A 25,137-nucleotide genomic window follows, 5' to 3' on the forward strand; every position below is an offset into this window, starting at 1 on the left:
TTCTTTAAACAGAACTGGTGGGAAGAGCAATTTAAAGATGAAGGAATACCATTTTGAAATAATTTAAAAGATTAGATTCCTGTTAAATAGACTTCATGAAAATTAGAGGAATGACAGCATATTGAAAGTAAAGCATTTACTTGTCAGATAGTTTTGTATTATGCTGGAATCCAAGAATTTAAAATGATGTTATTACAGTGAATACATATTTAAATTAAGATAAAAACACACTGTTGCTTTTTCTTCCACTTCTAGGGATATCATGAACAACAAAGTATTTTATCAACATCCTAACCTGATGCGAGTCTTAGGAATGCATGAGACTGTTATGGATGTGATGGTGAATGTCCTTGGAGGAGACAAGTCTCAGGTAATTTCACCATTCATTTTATTGTGTGTTTTCCATTTTGAACCTCTCCAACAGTATACTAGGATATTTAAGAAGTATCCAAAGAAAACCAAATCTCTCTTATGTAAGACATTTTTCTTGTCCAAATTGAAATAGTAATTAATGTTAAAATAGAACAGTTTTTATAGTAATAAAAGGGACCCCAGCATTCTAGGACTTGACTTTTAAAATGTGTGAGACAGGTTTGTTTCATTTATCCTTTAATAGGATTTTGCAAGGTTCTGTTCTTATTTTAAATTAAATATATGCTAGCTGCATTTGTGAGGGGTATAGCTCTGCTAGGAGAATATACCTCTTCATGTCAGCTAGATCTTGGCTCTCAGCTGGGGTAAAACCATGACATAGTAGTAAACTGTAATGAAAGATTAACACCAACTTGCCTTTGAATGCATGAATGCAAGTACTTGAATTGAACAGCAATTTTCTTTCAGTTTTGTATATTTCCACTTCTCAGAGTAATGCTTGAATATATATCTGTTAATTCAAAGGCAGAGTGGTACAAATTTTGAGAAACCTAACTGGACATTTAGAGTACTGAAGAGTCAGAAGTGGAACGGGCTTCTTCTCTTTGTTTATGCCTGATATTTTTTATGCTATTACCTCTCTCACAAAAAGAGAGGGTCTGCTCTGCTCCCAGTACTGCTTATCTTGTTTTCTTTTACCTGGCCATTCATTTTCCTTACATATTTGGAACGATTTTTAGCCCATTTTGCTACCTTGTACTTATTTAGTCTATCTTTTTGGCAATTTCTCTTTACTTGAATGCCTTCTGTGTGCACTCACACCCCTTTTTCTTTGCCTCTGTGCTCACATCGCTCATACACCTCTTTAAAATGCTTCTACATTGTGCCTATATTTGGTATGCCATCATGATGTTACAAAGCATTCACGTAATGCTTGTAGTTATTTTGCTTTAATAGTTTCACATTTGGGTTCAAAGCAAGCTATAATTAATTATGATTGATACTTTGCTAATTTATAGATGTCACAACCCTCTGGTTTTGCTACACCCTGAACATAAACAAAAAATCTCCACAACCAAACAACCAACAACAACCCCACAAAGCCTTCTAATTCTATTAAAAATGTTTTCATATGAAATTTTAGTAATATAGATCTACAAAAATATTTTACAGAAGTTACCATAATATCCTTCAAAGGCTATGCAGACCTAGAAAATAACTTGATAACTTGGTGTTGCAGCAGTTAATGTGTCTAGCAACCCAAAATGGCCTACTTTATGTTTCACCTACTGAATGGGAACTGGGATAGGATTAGGGATCATATGAAGTATGGACAAAAAATAGGGTGCATTTGGAATCTGATCTATTCCAATCTCTGGTGCCTCATTTTCTCATGTGTGAACACCTCCAAATACTCAAAATTCAGAACCCCTAATTTTTTTATAGAGTCGAACAGCAACAGTTGTGTTGTGAAATAACAGAGCAAGACTTACTAACAAAGAGTTTTGCACACCTTTAGCACAGGTTTTAGATATTGCACTGTAGAGATTTCTCAGAACAAACCATTGGGCTGTGAACTGTACAGGCAGAGTGTCTTCTCAGTTCCAAGCCTGACGTTTTCTGCATGAGAAATGCAGCCTTGCAGGAAAAGAACAGTATGGCTTTTAAAACGATTATCGTCACCTCTGTGTTGATCTTCTTCTGGCATGCCTCTAACCTGGCAGAGAAGTCTCACTTGAAAGGTTGTCAACCCTGAGTAGAACCACTGTGCTGTAATCTGAGAAAGGTACATGTTCGTACATGCTGCAAATGCTTCACTCTGCCAGGTAAGGTATTCTGAATAAAAAGTAGTGGGGCCAAGAAACAGTGAACATGGCTAAGGTTTTTATACTACTTTTTGTCCAGTGAGTCACTTCTACACAGTTCAAGTATAGTGCTGGTATCAGGCACCAGAACAGTGCTTTTCCTGCTCTCAAGCAAGCTCCTCGTGGCTAGATTGCTAGTATATTCCCCTTTCTTTTCTCTTTCCCACTTTCTGTTCAGCTTCAAGAGATGGAATGAAGTACCATGCAATGTAGTCTGTGCTTTAGGTACTGGGTATTATTTTCCTGTGTTGTGGCAGCAGATGATGTAAGATAGATCTCCAGCTTCTTGAATTAGTGAGTTTATCACAAGGCTGTATTGAGGCATACAGTGACAGTGTTACAGTTCACACTTCTCTGAAGGAATGGTGAGAAGGTAAAAACTTGTCAGTTCAAACTGAAGAAAATGTTTCTTTCCAGCTGTGTTATTAATAAATGAGTCAGAATATGCTGTAGCTGAAGGTATCTCAGTACCTTGGAAGTGTTTTGCTAGTAATGGCTAACAAAACTCTGGAAAGATATTTTGTTGGTGAAATTTATATCCCAGAAAATACTTGTGCAAGCTTTCAATGTTTCCATCACAGTTAGGTTTTAATGTGTATCTTAATGCCTAAAATAATTATTTTAGAGACTGTACCTTTAGATCTTAAAATTTTGGAATCTCGTGATGTTGGCTTCTGGTGTTGCCTGTTCATGCATTTTCAGAGAATCTTGAGCAGCACGCTGCTGTCAGAATTTAATTGTTTTACTACAAAATTATTTCTTACTGATTGAAAGATTTAAAATTCCTTCTTCATATGAATTCCTGTCAATAATGCTGATGGTTTGCCTCAGCTGGCAGATTAACACAACACAGCTGCTTGCTCACCCCTCCCGCCTTCAACAAGATGGGAAGAAGAATAAAAACAAAAAATTTGGGAGTTGAGATAAAGATAAATTAATAGGATAACAAAGGAAGAGAATAGTAATAGTAGTAATATTAATAACAACAAAAATATTAATAGTGATGCACAAATGCAATTGCTTACCACATGTGGAAGGAAAAGAAAACCACTCAATGCCCAGTCTGTTTCGGACCAATGATTGTGCTTCCGGGCTTGCTTCCCCGGCTATATCCAGAACATGACATTACATGGCAGGGAACACCCCTTTGGCCAGGCTGGTCAGCTGTCCCTGCTGTGCTCTCCCAGCTTCTTATGCATCCAGCAGGGCAAGAAAAGCTGAAACATCCTTGACAGGGTGTAAACAATACACAATAATAACAACACTGATTTTTTAGTTGTCACAAGGCATACAGTTGTCACTTGTGACAACTAAAAACATCAGTGTTATCAACATTATTCTTACAGAGAATCCAAATCACAGCACTATACCAGCTACTAGAAAGAAAATGTAGGACAAAGCAGAAATTTCTGAAATGACAATTTTTAACAGTATTGCTGTTACCATAATTTTCTAAACAAAGTTATACCACACATTCTGTAAAAATCCCTGTAAATTTGGGGGCTAGAATCTTTGTTGAATGTTTTAATGAATTAATTAATGTTTTTAATTAATTTTCATTCTACATTTAAAACCCAGAAATCATATATAATGCTGCTTGTACATAATGGCTCCATCCTGCCTGAAATAGGCAAATCAACTAAATATATTTGCAATAAACCTGTAGAAGTAAAACTGCACCTAATCAAGTCTCTGGAAGCTAGGAAGTACCCCTGGTTTCTTGAAAAGATTATACATACCATATAGTTTTTGATTACATAATGAATAAACTTTTCTGCGAGATTGTGCAAGTTAAAAGGTTGCACTTCTCAGAATTAATTAGATGTGTGTTGTAAAGAGGGTAACATTTAAAAAAGAATTCCTATAGGTTTTGAGGGTCATGAATTTTCTCATTAATTTTATGAGAATATTTAGGACATAGAGCTGCAACTGAACTTGACAGTTTTTAAAAATTGCTATATAATGGTAAATGTAACAAATCAGATAGAAAAGCCTTTAAGCAAGTGTCAAAGATCTGTCCCATGATTTTTGATCTTGGTGTTTCAGTTCCTTTCAGTAAAATGTGAGAATTACATCATTTGCTCATCTCAGATGACTAATTCCTACTTGTGAAACATTATTTCATGAGTGCTGCAGATGAAATTATTTTATTTTCAGAGGAATCCTTGAACATACTGTGCAGCGAGTAAAGTGTTGTGGGTTTTGTGTGTGTGTGTTTTGTTTTAAAAGCACTGGATGGTTAATGCAATTCAATGTTTCATTTAACCTTATCACTGAACAGCATAGGGGTCTTTAGAAATGTTTTATATGAAGACTATATATTCTTCCTGTAATATGGGAGAATAAATTAAGGTTCTCGATGTTCTTTATTCTACTATGATCTAATATTGGAGGTTGAAATTGTTATCGTAATGCTGTTAAGATACAGGTATTTTTATAACTGCATTTGCTAGTCTGAAAATTGCTTCAATGACAGATATTTCTCTGGTTTTTACCCTTACATGTCCCCTACAGTCCTCTGCATAATGATTTTTCAATGTTTTAAATCTAATTGTCTGATGAATACAGAAGTTAAAAGGAAACACAGGTCCTTTCTTAAGTTAGAAGCAAAATAACTGTCAGCTGCTTATCACCTTGGTAACTTCGCTGTACTTTCCTTGTTAGGAGTGCAGGAAGAGGAATTGGAACAGACGGTAATTAACATATTTCACTGCTTTGTCAACTTTCTTCTTCAGCACATCGTTTTTCCTAAGATGGTGGCAAGCTGTTGTCGATTCCTGTGCTACTTCTGTCGAATTAGCCGTCAAAACCAAAAGGCCATGTTTGAGCATCTTAGTTACTTGCTGGAAAACAGCAGTGTTGGACTGGGTACGTCACGTAGCTGTAACAGCTACAAGCAAGACCAGGAGGAGCGGTGATATCACAAGACTAGTGCCTAATTTGTAAAGCAACTTGAAGCATGCAATGAAACCTCTGTGACACTTAAACACATCTTTTCACATGTTTGGGTTTTTTTCCCCCATTTACTTTCATCCTTATGTTTCTGTGAATTGTGCTAAAAACAGAGTTGTCTAAATCAGTGGTTTTAAATACCTTTAAAAATTCAGGATTAAATCCTTGCAGTTTGGTGTTTTTTCCATTCATATAGTTGTGATTGGAAATCTAAGATTAAATTAACCATTTGTGTCACTTGCTTGTTTCATCTGGTTTCATTTCACTTCTCTCTCAAGCTTAGGCCACTGATGTGAATTTCCTATTTTTCCTTTGGAACACCAAATATATGCTTTTTAATATATGCATATGAGATTTTGTAACACAAGGAAAATTGGCTTGGTTAGATACGTGGCTACATTAACAAACTCTAGCAAAGCAAGAAAGCGTGTGATTTCACAGTGCTTTCGATGTTCATGGTGACTATTTCAGTGCCTGCATTTGCCTACGTTAAACACAGAAAATGGAATAAACTTAAAAGAAAACAGTTAACACTGAAGTTTGAAAGTGTCTCTTTTAGTTGAATATAAGAATATTTTAAAATCATAAATTGATAGGGTTGTGCACAATGACATAGTTACCATGTGGCTCTTATGAAGAGATCATATAATATTCTTTTGATTTACTGTATTGTTAGTACTGATTTCTTCATCTGCATTTAGAACCAGTGTGGTTGACTATGCTTATAGATACAGATCTCAAGTCAGAAAAAAAACCCCAAAAAACAACCCAGCATTTATTTTGACATCATTCAACTCAGTGTTCTTGATTGAAGAACAGCCATAGGACATACTATTAATATATATTCTAGATTTCAGTGTGATTGCTGCCCTCTGCTGCATGAGTATGATTACTGCAAATTTAATTTAATTATTGTTTCTTCTGCAGCATTTCCTTCAATGAGAGGTTCAACCCCACTAGATGTTGCAGCAGCCTCTGTAATGGACAATAATGAGCTCGCACTAGCATTGGAGGAGCCAGATCTCGATAAGGTAAATGATCATTCTCACCTGTTTACCTATTTATTAAATAATAAATAATAATTTGTTTCACTTTTTTTTCACTATTGTTAGGAGATAGAAATGATGATAAGAGAAATGTCTGAAACAGGAGAAAAGCATATCATGAAACATTGTTTGTGGAGGACCAAATTTCAGTATTAATATGAAGAAAGGAAGCAGGTCTTTTTGCTTGAGTAAATCATAGAGATTGATGGGGATGGAGGTAAGAGCTAAGAGAATGGAAGGGCAAGTATTTGAAGAAGTGAAGCTGGAACAGGATTTTAAGGCAGTTGGAAACTGAATCCAGGACTCATTTGCAGTGGTCAGGAATAAAGGGAAATGTGAGGAGACACAGGATAAACTAGAAATGATGGCTAAAATGATACAATAAATGGCAAAGAAGCTCTTTGTACATCCAGGAAGGAAAACAGATTAAGAGATGAAAGATGGGCGCACAATCAGAAGAGCAGGAAAGTAGGGAGAGGAAGTAACATGTGCTAGCACAGCATTGGGGAACAGAAAAGAGAAGGCAGGGTTTAATATAGATGGAAGAGAACAATTAAGCACCTAAATCTTAGCTTAACACAGGGGAAAGCCTCTGTACAGTATCCTGTCATGAGTGTAGAACTTTTTGTAGGGATATTTGTGATCAGCATAGGCTGTAGGAGAGAAGTTGGGAAACGGAAATAAATGAATGTATAATTCATAGCTAGAAGACAGAGACAATAATATGAGTGGGAAAGGTATGAGAGAGCACAGAAATTTACTAATTAGATAAAGGCAACATTGATGTCAGCCTGATGACATACTGTAGTAAACTGAATAGATTAAAATTACCATTTTTGGTGATAGCAATATAAAATCTGAAAAGAGATGGTGAAGAGATTTATTCCTCCAGTTTCCTGACATTCTGTGAGAGCTGCATCTCTAGACTCCTACAAGTGCATATTCACTAATATGTTCTGAATGGATACTAGAAAACTGTCGAATGCTGATAGAAATTCCATAATTTGTCCTCCAAGTGCACCAAGTAATTCCATTCTGTATACTGTAATAAGCACATTTTTCACATCAGCTCATTTTTTTCTGGAAACATCTAGTACATAAAACCATTGTTATTAAAAAGGAACATCCCAGTGCTTTTTTTTTTCATATTTATTTTTAGAAATTTATCTCTAAATACACGAATAAATTATTGCTTGTGTATTTCAGGTCGTTACCTACCTGGCAGGTTGTGGCCTGCAGAGTTGTCCAGTATTGCTGGCTAAAGGATATCCGGACATTGGATGGAATCCTATAGAGGGTGAACGTTACCTGTCATTCTTAAGATTTGCAGTTTTTGTTAACAGTAAGTGTAATTTCTTGGCATCCAAATTCCATCTAAAGTTTTCCTCAAAACTACTTTTATCCCCATAAAATGTGCTAATGCCTGAAGAGACATTAATGCATGCTGTTCTCATAAGAAATACAAGTTTATTAGTATATGGTGCTACCTGTTAAGGCAGAAAATCATGTTTAGACATTCTTTCAATAAATTAACTGTGGCCTTTAGATCTATACCACATATACTGATTAGAAACATAACCAGTTGGTAATTATGTTAGACCTTTCTTTGCCACTATACCACTAGAAGATTTAAAGGTTTATACCTCATATCTGATATTTTATTAAAAAATAAAAAAGCCTTCACCTTTGGTAACGATCTTGTACTTCCTTCTGTGGGCAATTTCCTTTTGAAATTTATGAAGCAAAAAATCCAATTTAGATTATCTGAATGATACATCCTCCAGTTCATGTGGATTTTTTTCTGGAAACTAGTAATTTAGATTAGGGATAAAATGAGATCAAAAGATTTGTCTGTTTGCCACTGGAGACAGCCAGAAGGGGAATAATTTCAAAGTCTAATTTTTAGATTTTGGCTGTTCTAGTCACATGCCACTGGTCTGTAATTAGCAAAAAATACCTGAAACAGAAACACTGAAAGTATTTACTCTTCAGTTCAGTAAACAAGAAACAAAACTACTTTTGTCAAGCAAAATTCTTCATTAACTTGGTCTGTGAGGTAAATTGGAGCAGGCTGCAAGATATCAAAGTTATTTTCATCAGTGTGGTATCCCATCAGAAGGGATATGCATAAGAAATATATATACAGAGAAAATCAGAATAAGATTCTAGTAGCAAATGCTTCTACAAAAGATTATAAATTGAAAATGTAGACTAATTAATTCTTTATAAACTTTTATTGACTTCAGTAAAGCAACTTTAAAGGTTACTTTGATCTGAGCTCAAAGTAAGTTTCATCCCTGGCCATTCTAAATCAAAACTCCCTGTAAAGGTCTTTTGTGGATATTTACTTGCTTTTATTCTAAATTTTACTCCTCACATATCTATCACTAGTGTGTTGAAAACTGCCCGAATTAAGATAATTTTTTAACATCTAGATCTAATCTGTATTGGAAATGAACCACTGAAATCAACCACTGAATACTGGTAGTACTTTTATTAAAATAAATTATTTGCATATTCTAATTATTTTATTAGTTTGCTATTTTAATCTGCAATATGGATTCAAACAGAAGCTTACCATTTTTAAGGGGGCTTTGTATTTCCTCCTCAAAAGATAACATGATATAACAGGAGTATTTAATAACAGTACATGAATGTGGTAGATTTTGATGACTTCATAACTAGAGAGTTATGCAGTGATTTTTTTGAGAGATTTGATTTTACTTTAGCATTTTAAGTCTTCACTTAGAAGGTTTTAACCAAATGAAACTAAATTTTTTACATTAATATTTAAAATCCTGCTTTTTCCCTGCAGTATGCAAATAAGATGAGTGAAAAGGAGAAAGAGAGAGTGAAAAAGAAAAGATAGAGTCTGTGCAAAGTCATTAGTGAAAGTAGAGAATCACACAATCATATAGGTTGGAAAAGACCCTTAAGATTATCAAGTCCAACCATTAACATAGCACAACCAAATCCACCACTAGCCATGTACTCAAGCAACACATCTATATGTCTTTTAAATACCTCCAGGAATGGTGACTCAACAACCTTCCTGGGCAGCCTGTTCCAATGTTTGTTCTGTGAAGAATTTTTTCTTAATATCCAATCTAAACCTCCCCTGGTGCAACTTGAGGCTGTTTCCTCTCATGCTATGTTCCATGTAAAGATCACACTGGAGTTTCAAGTAGGAAAAATACAAGATTGAATTTTTTTAATTGATAACCTGCTGCTCCAAGAGCCAGTGACTCCCAGTTATCTCACCTACCGTTGCCTTCCATTGAGTTTGATTTCCTGGTATCATCACTGCTGCCTTCAACTAAACCACAATTTCTAATCCTTCTTTTTGTGGCTGCTGAAGCTGAAAAATTCAATTTAATATAAAAAAGCTACTTCAGCTTCTGTACTGGTTTAATATTCTTGCTTATCTGTAAAATATAGATCCTGATGACCCAAGCTACTGATATCACAAGTTCAGTGACTGAATTGTTTCTTTTCCTGTCATTTGTTTTCTCTCTACATGCCTCATTAATTTCCTATCTTCCTACAGAATATCAGTATTCTTACAAGGTAGCCACTGAGAATTTCTAAACAGTTGTGTTTAACCATTAGCTGAGCTTTTGACCTAATTATTATTCCTATCATGCCACTGACTGCAGTCCACAAAGCAGTTAGTTACATACCATGAGTTAATTTATACAAAGACTTCTTTTTCTGATAACTTTTGTTCAGCAAGCATCTAAATCGCAACCTTTTTACCTGTACTAAATTTATACAGTAATTGGACTCATTCTTTTCCCTTTTGAAATATACATATATTTTTCCCACGTGAAGCTGTTGTAAATTGAGGTGTTTCCATCAAGCTATGACCTTTAAAACTGATTTTAATGTGACTTTTGTATATATGAAATATGGAATATTCAATTTCAGGCTTTAAATTGCAAGAGGCATATTTTACATATATTAAAATATGCAGTAGAAAGAATCAGATTTTACTCTAGGTATGTTTAACCTGAAGAAATACAATTTGTTATTCTTTGGTTGTACTAGGAAGATTAAACTCCAAAATGAGTTTTCCACTGATGAAGTGCTATGGGCATAATGTTAAGCAGCATCCCTTGTTTCAGTTGCCCCACTAAAAATCAAATAACTCTCACACCCTGTAGTAGGTCTGGAATGGGATGGAGTTGACTTTCTCCATAGCAACCTGTATAGTAATGTGTTTTTTATTTATGGCTAAATCAGTGTTCATACCATGTCAATGTTTTGACTGTTGCTGAGTGGTGCTTGTGCAGTGTGAAGACTGTCTATTTTTCCCACTCAGCCCTTTCCTGTCTTCCCCAGCCCCAGTACACAGGTTCAAGGTGGGGAGATTGGGAGGGGACACAGCTGGGACAGCTGTCCCAGGCTGACCAAAGGGATGTTGCATACCATGATGTGGACAGCAATAAAAGCTCAAGAAAAAGGGGGAGGAAAAGGAGGACAATTGTGGTTATGGTGCTTGTCTCCCCAAATCACCGTTACGTGTGTTGACACCCTGCTAGAAACTGGCTAAACACCACCCTGGGAAGCAGGTTTTCCTTTTGCTTTGCTTGTGTAGCTTTTGCATTCTCTGCTAGGCTGTCATTATCTCAATCCATGAGTTGTCATGCTTTCCTTCTATTTTCTCCCTGTCTCACAGAAAAGGGGAGAGAGCACAAGGCTAGAGGTGGAGGGGAGTGTTGGCTGGAGACAAAACTTACTTCCCCCCAGCCCCCCACCCCCTCTTCTCAATAGCAGACTTCTTGGGACTCGGCCTTTATATCAAAGGGAATACTGTGTCATAAAAACCAAATTAACCTTCTAAATTGAACCTTTCGATAACGAGTGTAGCAAAACCTTTGCAAGGCAGGTCTACACAGTCACTTTTAAACCTTGGTATGTTTTTGATAATGCACATCCAACATTGCCAACTCAACACATTTTTGTTTTAAAAAAGAAGGATGAGGATTTCGTTTCTATTTTGTAAAATTTAGAATAAAATGCACTTGGCTTCTAACTTAAGGATACCTTTAAGAAGGAAGCATGTATTCTTCTAAGATCTCTTTTTGATCCTCAGGTGAAAGTGTTGAGGAAAATGCAAGTGTTGTTGTCAAGCTCCTTATTCGACGTCCAGAGTGCTTTGGACCAGATCTTAGGGGAGAGGGGGGAAATGGTTTGCTGGCAGCTATGCAGGAGGCTATCCGGATCTCAGAGAATCCTACTCGTGACCTTCCCTCCCAGGCATATAAAAGAGAAGGGTAAGTAAATGCAAATGCTTGTTTGGTAAATGATGTTTTAATAGCTAGTTTAATCGTGCTTGTAATATGTGGATAATAGGTCCTGGTGTGTAATGCGTTGTACAAATACAGAGCATTAGAAATTCACACCCACAAGCAGTTGTCATATGGAATTCATAAAGCATGAGCTAGATAAAAGCAGAATAAGAGTTAAGAGAAGAAGCCTGAAGGACAAAGTGAAGAAGGAAGGAGGCTGCTGTAGAATGAAGCTAAGGTAAAGCTGAAGTGAAAGAGGAAGATATAAGGCTCATGTGAAGTCAGTTATTACTGTTGCATGCTTACTCTAGAGATAAAAACCCTGAAATCCAGAGCCAGAGGAAATGAATATGTCTGATTATTAGGCTCCGGATCATGGATCTGGCTCCAGAGAGGAGCTATAAACTTACAGTAGCAAAAATATTCACTGGTATTGTTTACCTTTTAGTGATGATTATGAAGATGAGGAGGAGATTGTGCACATGGGCAATGCAATCATGTCATTTTACTCAGCTCTCATAGATTTACTTGGACGCTGTGCACCAGAAATGCACGTAAGTTCATTTGTCACTTGCTCAGAAAATGTAGGAGATTTACAAAGAGAAAGGTACATGTCTAATTAAACTGTCCTCTATTCTAAGGCTTCTTTCCTTCAGAAGGTGGACTCTTGCACTTCTCCGCTGTATCTGGACAAATATTTTCCCTGCAAGCTGTTTATAAAGTATCATGCTCTATTGATTCCTTATACTTTTTTATTTATTTAAGATTTTGAGAATTTTTATATGACTATGGAATTACAGAAAAGGTGAACTACTAGTGTTCCACATTTATACTACCATTTTCTGAAACTGGCCCTTTACTGTTCCAAATAAAGCCATAAAAATAATTTTCATAAGAATGTGATACAGTGCTGCTTTTGTGTGAACCTGTCAATTATGGTCACCTATACCACATAAATACATGGAAAAATATGTAAAATAACTCTTTTGACTGTAATGCCTGTAACAGACACATGCAATACTTGGTTTTAGTTGGGGATTGACTTTTGCTTGTCAGTATTTAAAACCTTGTAGTAGCATAAATCAAGCTGAGAACGCAGTATTTTCTCAGTACAACAAGAAGGAAGAAATTTGGCTTGTAGGTTCCCTACTTACTGTTATCAAAGCTATTACCTCTACTAGCTGTAAACGTGTATGCAGCTTTTTGTTGCCAGAGATAGTAGTTTCACATTAAGAAAATGACTGGAAGAGCTTTTCTGAGAAACAGGCTGTGAATACCTAACTACTTCTAGGAGTTGAAAGGAACTGTTCCCCTCAGTGTCATTAATGCCTTTTGAAATATTTACCACATAGAAATAATAGAAAAATGTGTAGATACATCAGACAGTTATGCATCTGTTCATAGTATAAAGCAGCAAGCTCATAGCCTAGCACTGCAGGTTCGGTGAGTAACATGACCCTTTCCGAAATTTTCAGTTTAATCACTTTATCTGTTTAGTTTAAGAATCATATCACATGTGGAGATCTTTGCATTATGGAGAATTTATAATATTGTGAAATTATTTATATGATATCAAAATTAGGACAGATTCAAAGGTAGGATCAGGTGAAAATCAGTAATTTCCTTAGAGTGCTGGGATAAATAGAATTTCTGTGCATTTTTTTTCCAGTGTTTGAAAAAAAAATTGATATCAGAATTCTAAGGAAATTTTTCTTATGTCCCTGGTACTAAAATTATTAATTGATAATTTTTTTCTAACAGCTTATTCAAAGTGGAAAAGGGGAAGCTATTCGAATCAGGTCAATCCTTCGATCTCTAGTGCCAACTGAAGATTTGGTTGGGATTATAAGTATACCACTAAAGCTGTCAACAGTTAACAAAGGTAACTTCACAACTTTTATTAGACCAGTTAATCGTTTTATAAAAATCTTTTGGCACACAAGCCAAGGAGTAAAATAGAACAGACTTGTTAAGAGTTGAGTACAAGACGACACCTGTTTTTCAAATTTGCTCCTAAAGATATTTACTCCTGTGGAGCAGAGAATGTAAGAACATAAGAAATACTTCACAGGATTACAGGCTGTCCATCCCAATACTTTGTCTCCAGCAGTGGCCGTAGAGGTTTTGTCTCTTTAGGTAGAATGTGTAAGCTTGGACTTCATCCCTTTGTACTTCCACATCATCCAGCCATTTGTTTCAAAACCTGAGAGGGTACCACCCTGATCATTAGTATCTATTTCCGGACCCAGTGTCCAAGAGCATATCTAATCCCTTTGGAGTAATATCTGTACCCACATATTCCCGTGGCAGTAAGTTCCAAAACTTTGACATTTGCTCCATAAAGAAGCATTTCAAGCACATTTTTTTAATGTATTTGTTTATTTAAATTTATACTCTACTAATTTTAATTAGCACCCTTGAATTGTAGTATTTTGTGATTTGGTGTATAGCAGTTCTTCATTCACCTTGCTAGCTACATTAATTATTTCCTATATCTCAATTACATACTTTCTCAGGCCTTATTTTACCAAATTGAAGTATCTCAACTTTTCTTAGTCTCTCATCATAGGATAACGACTCTGTTGCCTGAATCATTTTAGTTGCCCTTCATTGTACCTTTACTATATTTGTTCTGAAGTCCTGACATGCAGAAAACAGCTGCAGGATGTACACAAGGCATGAGCAGTTTGTACTGATAATGTGGGAATAAAATAGTTTAGTTTACATACTAATTTTCTGGTTTACATTGCAGCAAAATTATACCCTCTTTCATGTTCTGAACACCCCTTTCTAACATATCTTGTTGACTTATGTGGTCTCTGCTATACGTCGATCTGACTGTTTCAAAGGCATTCAGTGATGACCTCAGGATCTCCTTGTAATGTCAGTTCCAAGCTTCACTTCACGTAGGCTTGTATTATCATTCTACAGATGCCTCAGCTTAGAGCTGTCTTCATTGAAGTGCAGCCATATCTACTTTGCTCACTCAATTTTGCAAATGATTTAACCATACAGACTTTTAAGCTCTTTTATTTGCATCCTACTCCAGGTCACTGATGACAGTATAGAGTCCTATTAGTCCTTTCTTGATTAAAAAGTTAGTCCTTGCTATAAGGCTATTTCTGTACAATCTAATTAAATTCCTTTTCTCTACCACACTACTGCACCCATCCTTTGACACTTGAGTTCTCTGCCTGCCTCCCACAAGGTCCTTAAGGTATTAAGCAAGCTGTCATGGAATCCTCTCACACATCATGAAGCCACCCAGCTTAGTGCTTGATACGGTGATCTCCCATTTCCACTGCCTCCTTCTTCATACCCTTGGAGACCTTCTACCCTTCCCCTCTTGTTGCTCTTTCTGTTTCATGAGATTTGTCTGTTCCCCTGTACAGAGATTTTTTTTATCTGATACAGTTATTGTTGTCTTCCCTTTGGATTCCATGTTCTTTCTAGTTGAGTTTACATGAGACAAAAATGAAAATTCCCAATCTTTTTTGGCTTCACAGTTACTACGTATTTTAATATTTGTAGTAATATTTATCTTTAATTTCCCCATATAAACATCCTCCATAACAGAAATGAAGCAAATAGAACACTTTACCATTCGTTCTTAAGCTTTCTTTTAAGAGTGGAAGATAAATACATTTCAAAATCATAGGGACTTTGAAATAATAAAAGTTTAGTATTCTTTTTCAGCATACAAGAAAATCAAAGGAATATCATTTCTATTGAACATGTGATTTTATACATTAAATGTAATTGTAACATCTTTCATTGTCTTGATGTTTCTTTTTATATCAGTTATCTATTATTAAAAATTTCATTATATATTTGTGTAGATGGCACAGTAAATGAGCCAGACATGTCTGCAAATTTCTGTCCTGATCATAAAGCACCCATGGTACTCTTCTTGGACCGTGTCTATGGTATTAAGGACCAAAGTTTCCTCCTTCACCTACTGGAAGTTGGATTTTTACCAGATTTAAGAGCCTCTGCCTCTTTGGATACAGTAAGTATTTTACTATGGGATTTAGATGCAGTGGCTGGATATAGTAGCTCTGTAAGTGTAAGAAACAGTTTCAAATCAAAACAGCTTTTTAAACAAGGGTAATATAGGCTCGCTATAGATAGACAGTGAAAAACAAGTCATCAGCTTCCTCATCCTGGCTAGGTGGCCTACAGTAGACTCCCATCACTATATCTCCTTGATTTCGTGCTCCTCTGATTTTTACCCAGAGACACTCAACCCTGTCTTCACCATACTCCAGCTCCAGGCTGACAAAGCATTCTCTGACATACAGGGCTACCCCACCTTCTCTCCTACCCAGCCTGTCACGCCTGTATTGTTTATAACCAGCCATTGCAGCACTCCAGTCATGTGAATTGTCCCACCATGTTTCTATGATGGCCATCACATCATAGTCTCCTTGACTTACAAGGATTTCATCCATGTGTAGGTAGGCAGAGATTGAGATGAAAAGTGCTATTTAATGCTTTGTAAAGGTACTTATGGAGTTTTTCATCATTTTGTCCTATAGACTTCATTACCTTATAGGCTTTAGTAACCTTTGTTCCATATAATGCTAACAATCATTTACTACTTCATACAGGTTTCCCTAAGTACCACAGAAGCAGCTCTCGCCCTAAATAGATATATTTGCTCAGCTGTGTTTCCATTACTCAAAAGATGTGCCCCCCTCTTTTCTGGAACAGAGCATCACGCGTCTCTGGTTGACTCCATGCTTCATACAATATATAGGTTATCCAAAGGACGTTCCCTTACAAAAGCACAGAGAGACACTATTGAAGAATGCCTGCTTGCTATTTGCCAGTATGTATGAAACCTGTGTACAACTTGATTTGTTTTGTGCAGTATATGTATGAAATAGATGACCAGAGTGTATGATAGTATTTTTATTTTTCATCAGAGAAAATAGATATGATTTTTCCATGATGGGTACTATATAATACAAGCTGTCATGTTGATATGGGTTTTATGGTGATACAGGATAAATTCTAATTATTTTTATAAACAAAACCCCAGTAGTTATCAAAAATGTTCTTGAAAACCTGACAGTGTGTGTGTATCAGGGATTTAAGGGATTGACATGTCTGTGGTTTTGGAGAACTTTGGCTATTGTTTGGAAAAAAAAAAAATAGAGAGAAAAATTGTGCCTCACTATCCAAATCCTAAAACTGATCCTAAACTTAAACTAAACTGAGCACTGAAATTATATCAGGAATTGAAATGTATCTTTGCCAGCTGAATCATAATTCTGGATCTTTGTTATTAACTGTAGTGCTACTTGTCTGTGCAGTGGACTGTGAAATTAGTCATGCAGTGTGCATTTTCAGTTTGTGCATAGCTCTGAACCTCTGCCAAAAAGAGGATACGGTAGAATTGGAAAAGATTTGGAAAAGACTGAAAATTTCACTCCTTGAAACAGATTAGTAGGCCAGGAAACTTCAGCCTGTAAAAGTGATGACTGAGGGGAAGATATGCAAGAAGCATTTTTAAACTGATTTTTACTCTATACCTTACTGAAATTAAATAGCTAGAAAAGAAACACTGGGTAATTTAATCAGTCTTACAGTTGTGATTTACTTATTGTAATAATAATAATAATTTATTTCTCAAATAAGTTTATTATGAGTGTTTTGTTGATTTTTAATGTCATATCTGAAAACATTCTGTTAAGATAGTCTTTTGTTTCTTTTGTTTAGATTGTCTTTTCTGTGTATTCAGACAAAAATCTAGCACCCTTCCCTCTACGGTCATGTGGCACAATCACAGATGTTGTCCAGATCTAGCGCATCTTTCTGTGCTATATTCTTCCTCATATAGATGAGGCATAGTGAGATTACTTAAGCACTTACCATCAATTTTTCAAAATGAGTGATTTGGATTCCAATATATAAACTGATTTCAGTTTTTATTTCATATTCATGGGACTGAATTCATTTTACTAAGAACTGTTTTTTCTGTTAAATTGCAGCCACTTACGTCCCTCTATGCTACAACAGCTGTTGAGAAGGCTAGTTTTTGATGTGCCCCTACTCAATGAATACTGTAAAATGCCTCTCAAGGTAAACACTTTATTTTCTATACATGCATTCGGTGTAAAATTTACTTCACAATTATCTGTCATTGTTGTGATTTTAAAAATCTGACAGGGAAGGCTGAAGCAATGTGAAATGACTTCTAGACTGAAATCATGTTATTGTTTTATAAAGCCTTTTGAATTAAATATAATGAATAAAGTTTTTGTGAAGTCTTGCCTGATACAAACAGTATATAGGAAGTTGATTATGCAATTCTGTTTTAGTGAGCTGTTGATTTTTTTGCTGCTTCAGCAGAAGACTATTTGAAAAGTATCAAATTATACGTGTTATCTTGATATTTCTTATTCAGCTATATGAAGTATAATAACTCTTGGTAGGATGCATATTCCAGGAATAAATTTTGAATGTAGTCTACAGGGAATAATAAACAGGGAACAGAAGTCATCTTTTATTACTTAGCAATCTTTAAATGAAGCCTTATCCATCTTCTTGTTCTGTAAATAAAGAATTACAGTTGTGAAATGAAAACCAAAAATTGTTTAGAATTTTTCAGTCAGGTTTGCATTCTGTTCCTGTTGGAATAAGGTCTGCAGGTGTTTTTATGGCAGAATTGAAATTCTGTCAATATTTAAAGCAAAACTGCCAGATTCACAGACGTAGCCTGGACTATCAGTAATTCTGGAGTAAAAGTATGGTGAAGACGGAGTGTTTGATTTGGGGGGTTTAAATTACTATTATTTTCCATCCCTAAACAAAATTGCAGAAGAAAAATAAATATCAAGATTCTAGTCCAATGCTAAAAGTAATTTTAAAATTTCACAAGGAATATAAATTTTTATTTCTAGAGAAGAGATGAGTAAAAAATTGAAATTATGTGGAAAGTACACCAATAATCATACATGCTAGCTTTTTAACTGGAATGTTACAGATTGCCTGTATAACAGTTGTTTCGAGACCATCAACTGCAAATGACAGAAGAAAAATCGATCTGAATTTGTAAAACTTTTAACAGAGTCTGTCATGTCCTGATTTATGTCCATTTCATTGTCTCTGCTTTTATCCTGTGAGCTAATCTGTACTCAAATGGTGACAGTGCCAGATTTTTGTAATTTTGCTGCTAACTGTCATAACTGAGAATCCCACAGCAGAAGCTGGTGATAATATAGGGTTTACCCTTTCATGGCATGGGCTCTACTGGTGTCCGAAAAAGAGGAAAAAAAGACCATTTTAGTGAGGCATTAGAAATGGAGAGGCAGGAATAGATAATAATACTCATGTAACTGTTTAAACAGATACTGACAATTCAGACTTCATGACCAGTATGCTATTTTGTTAAATACCAATGTTTTATGTGCTTTTTTTTCCTTGAAAATCTAGCTTCTGACAAATCACTATGAGCAGTGCTGGAAATATTATTGTCTGCCTTCAGGAATGGGAAACTATGGAATTGCAGCAGAAGAAGAATTACATTTAACTGAGAAACTTTTTTGGGGAATATTTGATTCCTTGTCACATAAGGTAATGACTGTAATTCACAATACTGTATGGGTTGACTATAAAAATGTTATGATGATAATTTGCCATGCAAAGTGCAGAAAGTTGCTATTTTAAAAAATTCTTTCACCTAGAGAGGCAACAAATGCTATTAATGAAGTAACTACCTAACAAAAAATCAAATGCTGAATCTTGAAAAATTTGCTCCAAACTAATGAAATGTCCAATCTTGATATACCCATTTAACCTTACACTTGTAATGAGGCGGAATTGCTTGATGCACTAATTCAGTGTTGTCTCCTGTCTTACCTTAGCTTTACTAAACTTCTAAAAATAATTTTTACTGACGTAAAATTAATTTTAAAACGCATATGCTTGTCAAATTGATGGTGTCCGCGCTGTAGATTTACACTGTTTTCAAACATACACTTGTATTTTGTGAGTTTCCTGGTTGTTGCCCAGGTTAAGAAATATGATGCAACATTCTTAGAAATAAACATTTTTCCTTTTTCCTGTTCCAAAGTGTGATCTTGGGATTGTTTCACTTATTCATCCTTTCTCCGTGTAAGAAAAAGTTACATTTCTGATATAGAAATGTTTTAATGAGTTAACACATTTTGTACATGATTGGACTCAAAAATCAGGTTCTCACTATGGGACATGAATGTAATTTTTCATTGCATCTCACTGAATTTATATTCCAGTTCTAATCAACAGTTTTAGATGATTACTTATAGGCATTCTGATTTATAGAATGGACATTAACATGGTCTTTGTATTATTCTAAAATGGCTTTTTAAGCCTTATTTTTATTTGATTTTAGTGACATTTACCTCTCTCTTACTGCTGCCAGAAGTTGAAAGAGTGTCAGGAGAGCTTGACAAAATTAAATGTTTCCAATTAGTGCATCAGAGCTTTTTGTAGCTAAATGAAGATGATATGTTTCTCCCAATATTGGTGGACTCTATAATAGAATTTTCATTTTTCTTTTAAGGATTGTTAGTCCAATGAAAGGAGAGCTGTGTAAATGTGCTGAGCTAGTGTTCTCTGTTGTTGTGTTTTGTACTGAGATATTTACAGGTTTGGCATTTTCATGGCTTCCAGCTGTTTAGTGAAGCAATTTACCCTGTGATCTTGGTTCTTTTTTTTGTGCTGTACACTCTAAAGAATTTTGCAAAACTAGAAGAATTAAAAGCCTTAAAATTTTAAGGAATTCTCCTTCCGTGATATAAGCATATAATTCTATCAGCAAGAATTTTAAGTGTAAATGTTCTTCAGCATTTTCTTTGACACAAAGTGGTTGCTCAGTTTTATAGAATAATATAGTCTATTTCTAATATTGAAGGAAAAGAAACATTTCTGCAGTGTAAAAGTTTTTCCTATCACTACTTGATTGGTGCCTGTGTCATATTTTATAGATGATCATACTTCTATAACCAGGCAAACAACCCTTGACCCTTCCTGTGTAGGCCTTAATGGCCAAAGAAATCTTGAGTCATAATTCTATATACTTATACAAGTGTGAGCATACTCTTGTGTTATTTGAATAGTCTTAAAAATGTATCAATTTGATATCAAGAAAAATAGATGTCATGCAGCAATATTTTTGCTCTATGTTTAATGTTTTAATGTGCTTTACTGTTTGTTTGCATCTTCTAATATGCATACCTATGGCTGCTTGGTTTTCACTAACATTTTGCTTGTTTTTCTATTGGATTTTCCAACCAGTTCCTATCTCTCCTGCAGAAGTATGATCCAGAGCTCTTTCGAATGGCTTTGCCTTGTCTAAGTGCTATAGCTGGTGCCTTGCCCCCTGATTATTTAGATACACGAATTAGGTCAACTTTGGAAAAGCAGACTTCGGTGGATCCAGAAGGAAATTTTGATCCCAAACCTGTCAGCACAGCAAAGTGAGTCATATAGATGATACTGATTTCCTTTACTTATTTTTGTGCTCTTCCTTCTTAATATTTTTTTCTACTCTGAATGGAAGGGTTGGCTGGTTACTGACTTTTTCATTACATTTGTGCCTTTCAGAAGTAGTATAAGGATTTTTGCTTCCTCCTGCTACATACTTCACTGCAACATATCCTGCTTATCAGATATAAAGCACATTCTTCTCAGCACTGTACAGATGTTAAATATTTCCACATTATATCTGCAGAGTACTTAGTAAATTCTATACTTAATATGAATGCTATTACCTGATAGTTCAAATATTTGGAATATATACACTTGTAATAAGTTTGCTACTGTCATTATTTACTGTGCTTATGACAAATGGTACATCATCAAAATCTGGTAAGTCATTCAATTAGCCCATTGCCCAATTTTTGTAAAATCTGCATTTAGTTTTGAGAATTTTTCTGTAGCAAACTGATACAATAAAATAAGCAGACTACATCTGGTGATTTTAATAGAGATTTGGCCTTCGGATTGCTAATGCAAGTAAAGATCACTAGTTGATTCTTGCTATTTAAGTCATGTACCTCCAGTGTGAAAACATCCACACCAATATTATCCCCTGTTAAGAATTACCAAGAAAAATTCGTCTAGGTTATGGTGAAGCAGGGTTGTTTTTTCTTGTGATTTCACTCACTAACAAGTGCAACTGTTATGTATCTGAAGATTGCCTGTAAATGCCATTATAGCTCTGCTTAGTTTTGTGGCATTTCTTCTAAAGAAAATATATTGCAAAGCCAAATATATTGCCTTTATGTGGAGGTGAAACATTTTGATTAGTGCTATATTATTCTGACTTTTTCTTCATAAATTAGACAGCAGTAACTTATGACTGAATCATCACAATCCCCTTTCTTTGCAGCCTTGTACTTCCTGAGAAGTTGGAGTATATTGTCAGCAAGTATGCCGAACATTCCCATGATAAATGGGCCTTCGATAAGGTGGGAAAAATTTCAATACGGGCAACTATCAGAAAAGAACTTGCAAATAATACCTTGGTGGATATTGAAAGAAAAACTGAACAGTTTAACTGATTAGACCTTGCTTGGAGTCCATTAATGTCTGCATATTTCTTTAGGGATATGTGGAATAAGTCTTTTGGTCAAGAGAATGCATTGAAATTTGACATTCAAAGTTGACGAAATTTATCAGATTGAGGAGAATGAAAAAGTGGCAACCAGTTTGGCTTTTTTTTTTGTTTGGGTTTGTTTTTTTTTAAAAGTAAGAACTTGCAGTGGCCAGTAAGTCTAGGGAGGTGATTGTGCCCCTGTACTTGGCATTGGTGAGACATCACCTTGAGTACTGTGTTCAGTTCTGGGCTCCCCACCATAAGAAGGACATTGACATTCTCGAGCGAGTCCAGAGAAGGGCAACCAGGCTGTGTTGATGAGTTCAGTCTCCCAGAAAAAAGAGACACATTTTTAACCTTAGCTCATACCATCTTAATGTATGAGTATGTTTGAAAGGGGGCAATATATATTAGGCTCAGAACTTGTTGCTTGAGACATACTACTCACAGATTGTGTTTAATCTCTGGGCCATGTTCTCTTCTGGTGTATCCACAGATGGATGCATGATCTTTCAACAGAAATTTCAGAGACAGTGAGTGGCTATGGGAGTAGACTAGCAGTTCAATAAACTAACTAAACTGGCCAATTTACCATTTGCTTATCTTTGTTGTTCTCACTTATTTTGGGGATTTTTTTTCAGACTAATAGTGGATGGAAATATGGTGTTTCACTGGATGAAAATATGAAGACTCACCCATTAATAAGGCCTTTCAAAACTTTAACTGAAAAGGTAATAGAGGAAATTACACCTACATTAATACAAAGTAGATTGATTTGTGTACTTTTAAAAATCCATTTCATATATATGCTATAAAAGGGAGAAAAACTAGAATTCTTACAGTTAAGAATAGCAACATCTACATGCTAAAGTGATTATTTAGTTAATCTTGCAGAGTGTCTTGCATAATTTGCTTCTGGTATGCATTTTCATAGGTCTGGGCCAATTTGTATCCAAAGTCTCAATAGCATGGGCTTTTCTTGTCTTCATGGATGAGGGATAACCAGCAGCATCTCCTGGGTTTTAGTTGAAAGTTAATTTAACATTTCTAAAGGCATTTTTTTTTCCAAGGAAGATGGTATAAAAATTTAAAGGAAGTGTAGGAGATGCTTCAGTTGAAAACGGAGAAAAACATTTAAACTATCTGAATGTATTTTTCATTTTAATTTCTTTCCAGTTGTCAGAACAGTGAACTGATTTTGAATTCTACTACATATTTTTACAATGATTCATTGGGTGACTCAAATAAGTCAATTTGTCCCTCTTTACCACGTTTCTCCTGTTCAGAAAATGGAGATGACAAAAATTGAGAGGGATTCAAAAGGTTTAATTTCCTAAGTTTTGTAAATTGCTTTGAAATCTTTGAGGAGGAGCTGAAGAACTGTTGTTTGAGTTGCTATCAAAGCCATTTAAAGAGAATTTTCTAAACTGTCACGGATTAGAAGTTTTTTGAATCTGGAAATCAGGTCTTTCCACAAAAACTGTCATGTTAGGTAGCCATCATAAAATTTCTTATTTATGTAAAGAACTGAATTACTTTTATGAGGTTGATTTAAGACATCTTAACATGACAGTGAGAATATTCTTTGCCACAACTTTTCATTTTTTCTATAACACCTTTATTTTTCAAAGGACTGTTGGAATACGGCTGTTCCCCAGTTTTTTATCAATGGCTATATTTATATGAAGAGGTAGATCAGTAATGTTCTGTATACATGAATGACTATAAATATAGGAAGATAAAAAAAGGCTTTGTATGCTAATGCATTCAAATATACACACCTAATTAGTTTCACAGCACTTGTAGTGCCATCATTTGTTTATTATTTTGGGCTAGATGAATACATAAATAAGATTCCAGATATAAACTACATCATCGATCCAGAGGTAACTTGAGTGCTGCTAGTGCAAAGAGAACTGTAATATATCTTAGATAAAATACACACATTTTTGTTTATTTTTATGGCATGTTACAATATATAAAGGCCAGATTATTTTATTGAGTTTTTGCTACTTGCTGAATACAGAGAAAATTAATGTTATTTTCTTCAAAGGAAAAGGAAATTTATCGTTGGCCTGCCAGAGAATCACTGAAAACCATGTTGGCCATGGGATGGAGCCTAGAAAGGACCAAGGAAGGAGGAGAAGCACTAATGCATCAGCGTGAAAATGAAAAGCTCCGCAGCATATCTCAGTCTAGCCAGGTAAGGTGGAGTTGCTGAAATTTTGAAAACAAAAGGCTTGTTTGTTAATTTATAAATAAAATTATTTGTAATTATGTTAACGTCATATTCTTCTTGAAAAGAAATTTTTAATGCTAGCATTCTGATATTGGAAGTCATGTCACTATAATAAAAACTGTGCAGGTAACACTAAAGAGGAGATTACAAAAAGGCAACAGCTTTTAAGATAATGAGGCTGTGAGCGACCATATCTATTCATTTTCCCAGAAGACCTGAAGAGAGTTTTCCTACAGTCATTCAAAGATTATATGGCAAAGAACTGAGAGCTTTTTATTTTATAATAAGTAAATCTAGTAATTTTCTTTTTTGGCCAAACCAAAGAGCATGAAAACTCTTGTCAAGATTATGATTAAGATCAATAAATAAGACTTAATACTTTCTGTTAAATCTGTAGGCAAAATTTGCAGTTAATTATATAGTACCTAGCATTTTGATGTGATATCATCTATTTTATTCATTTGTATTTTTTTGTAATAAACGTTGAGACTGCAGCACAGTATGTTTGCATCTTACAGGAGGGAAAGCTGTTTAAAACTATGACAAGTGTTGGTGAATTTTATTGTACCCTTTGAGGTGAATTAAACACATGTTTAAATACCTTAACTGCTTAAATACCACCATAAGCAGTTCTGCAAGGAATGTGCAAAGATGTGTCATGAGCTGATTTGCTTGCATCAGTGTTGACCCTGTGTCCATCAGCATCAGGAACCTTAAGCCTGTGTTAGGTTCGTTCCCCAGCACCAGTTTTGCTTACCAAAAGTAAGCACTCTTTTACAAAGCA

The 25,137-nt window shown here is 35.2% G+C and overlaps 1 protein-coding gene across 1 annotated transcript in view; it reads left to right on the forward strand.

Annotated features, from left to right (window-relative positions):
* The window catches only part of RYR3 (ryanodine receptor 3), a gene marked incomplete at its 5' end in the record, with an annotated part of 219,645 nt that overhangs the window by 128,669 nt on the left and 65,839 nt on the right, over positions 1-25,137 (forward strand). The window contains 15 exons of the mRNA XM_084263759.1: positions 256-370; positions 4,976-5,105; positions 6,117-6,220; positions 7,442-7,577; positions 11,331-11,511; positions 11,975-12,080; positions 13,288-13,408; positions 15,366-15,535; positions 16,137-16,357; positions 17,523-17,613; positions 18,967-19,107; positions 20,830-20,993; positions 21,908-21,986; positions 22,756-22,845; positions 24,168-24,317. Coding sequence (XP_084119885.1) covers positions 256-370; positions 4,976-5,105; positions 6,117-6,220; positions 7,442-7,577; positions 11,331-11,511; positions 11,975-12,080; positions 13,288-13,408; positions 15,366-15,535; positions 16,137-16,357; positions 17,523-17,613; positions 18,967-19,107; positions 20,830-20,993; positions 21,908-21,986; positions 22,756-22,845; positions 24,168-24,317 — 1,999 coding nt within the window. The remainder of the gene's footprint in view (positions 1-255; positions 371-4,975; positions 5,106-6,116; positions 6,221-7,441; positions 7,578-11,330; positions 11,512-11,974; positions 12,081-13,287; positions 13,409-15,365; positions 15,536-16,136; positions 16,358-17,522; positions 17,614-18,966; positions 19,108-20,829; positions 20,994-21,907; positions 21,987-22,755; positions 22,846-24,167; positions 24,318-25,137) is intronic.

This window comes from Gallinula chloropus, assembly GCF_964237585.1.
Source record: "Gallinula chloropus genome assembly, chromosome: 4".
Classification (NCBI taxonomy): Eukaryota; Metazoa; Chordata; class Aves; order Gruiformes; family Rallidae; genus Gallinula; species Gallinula chloropus.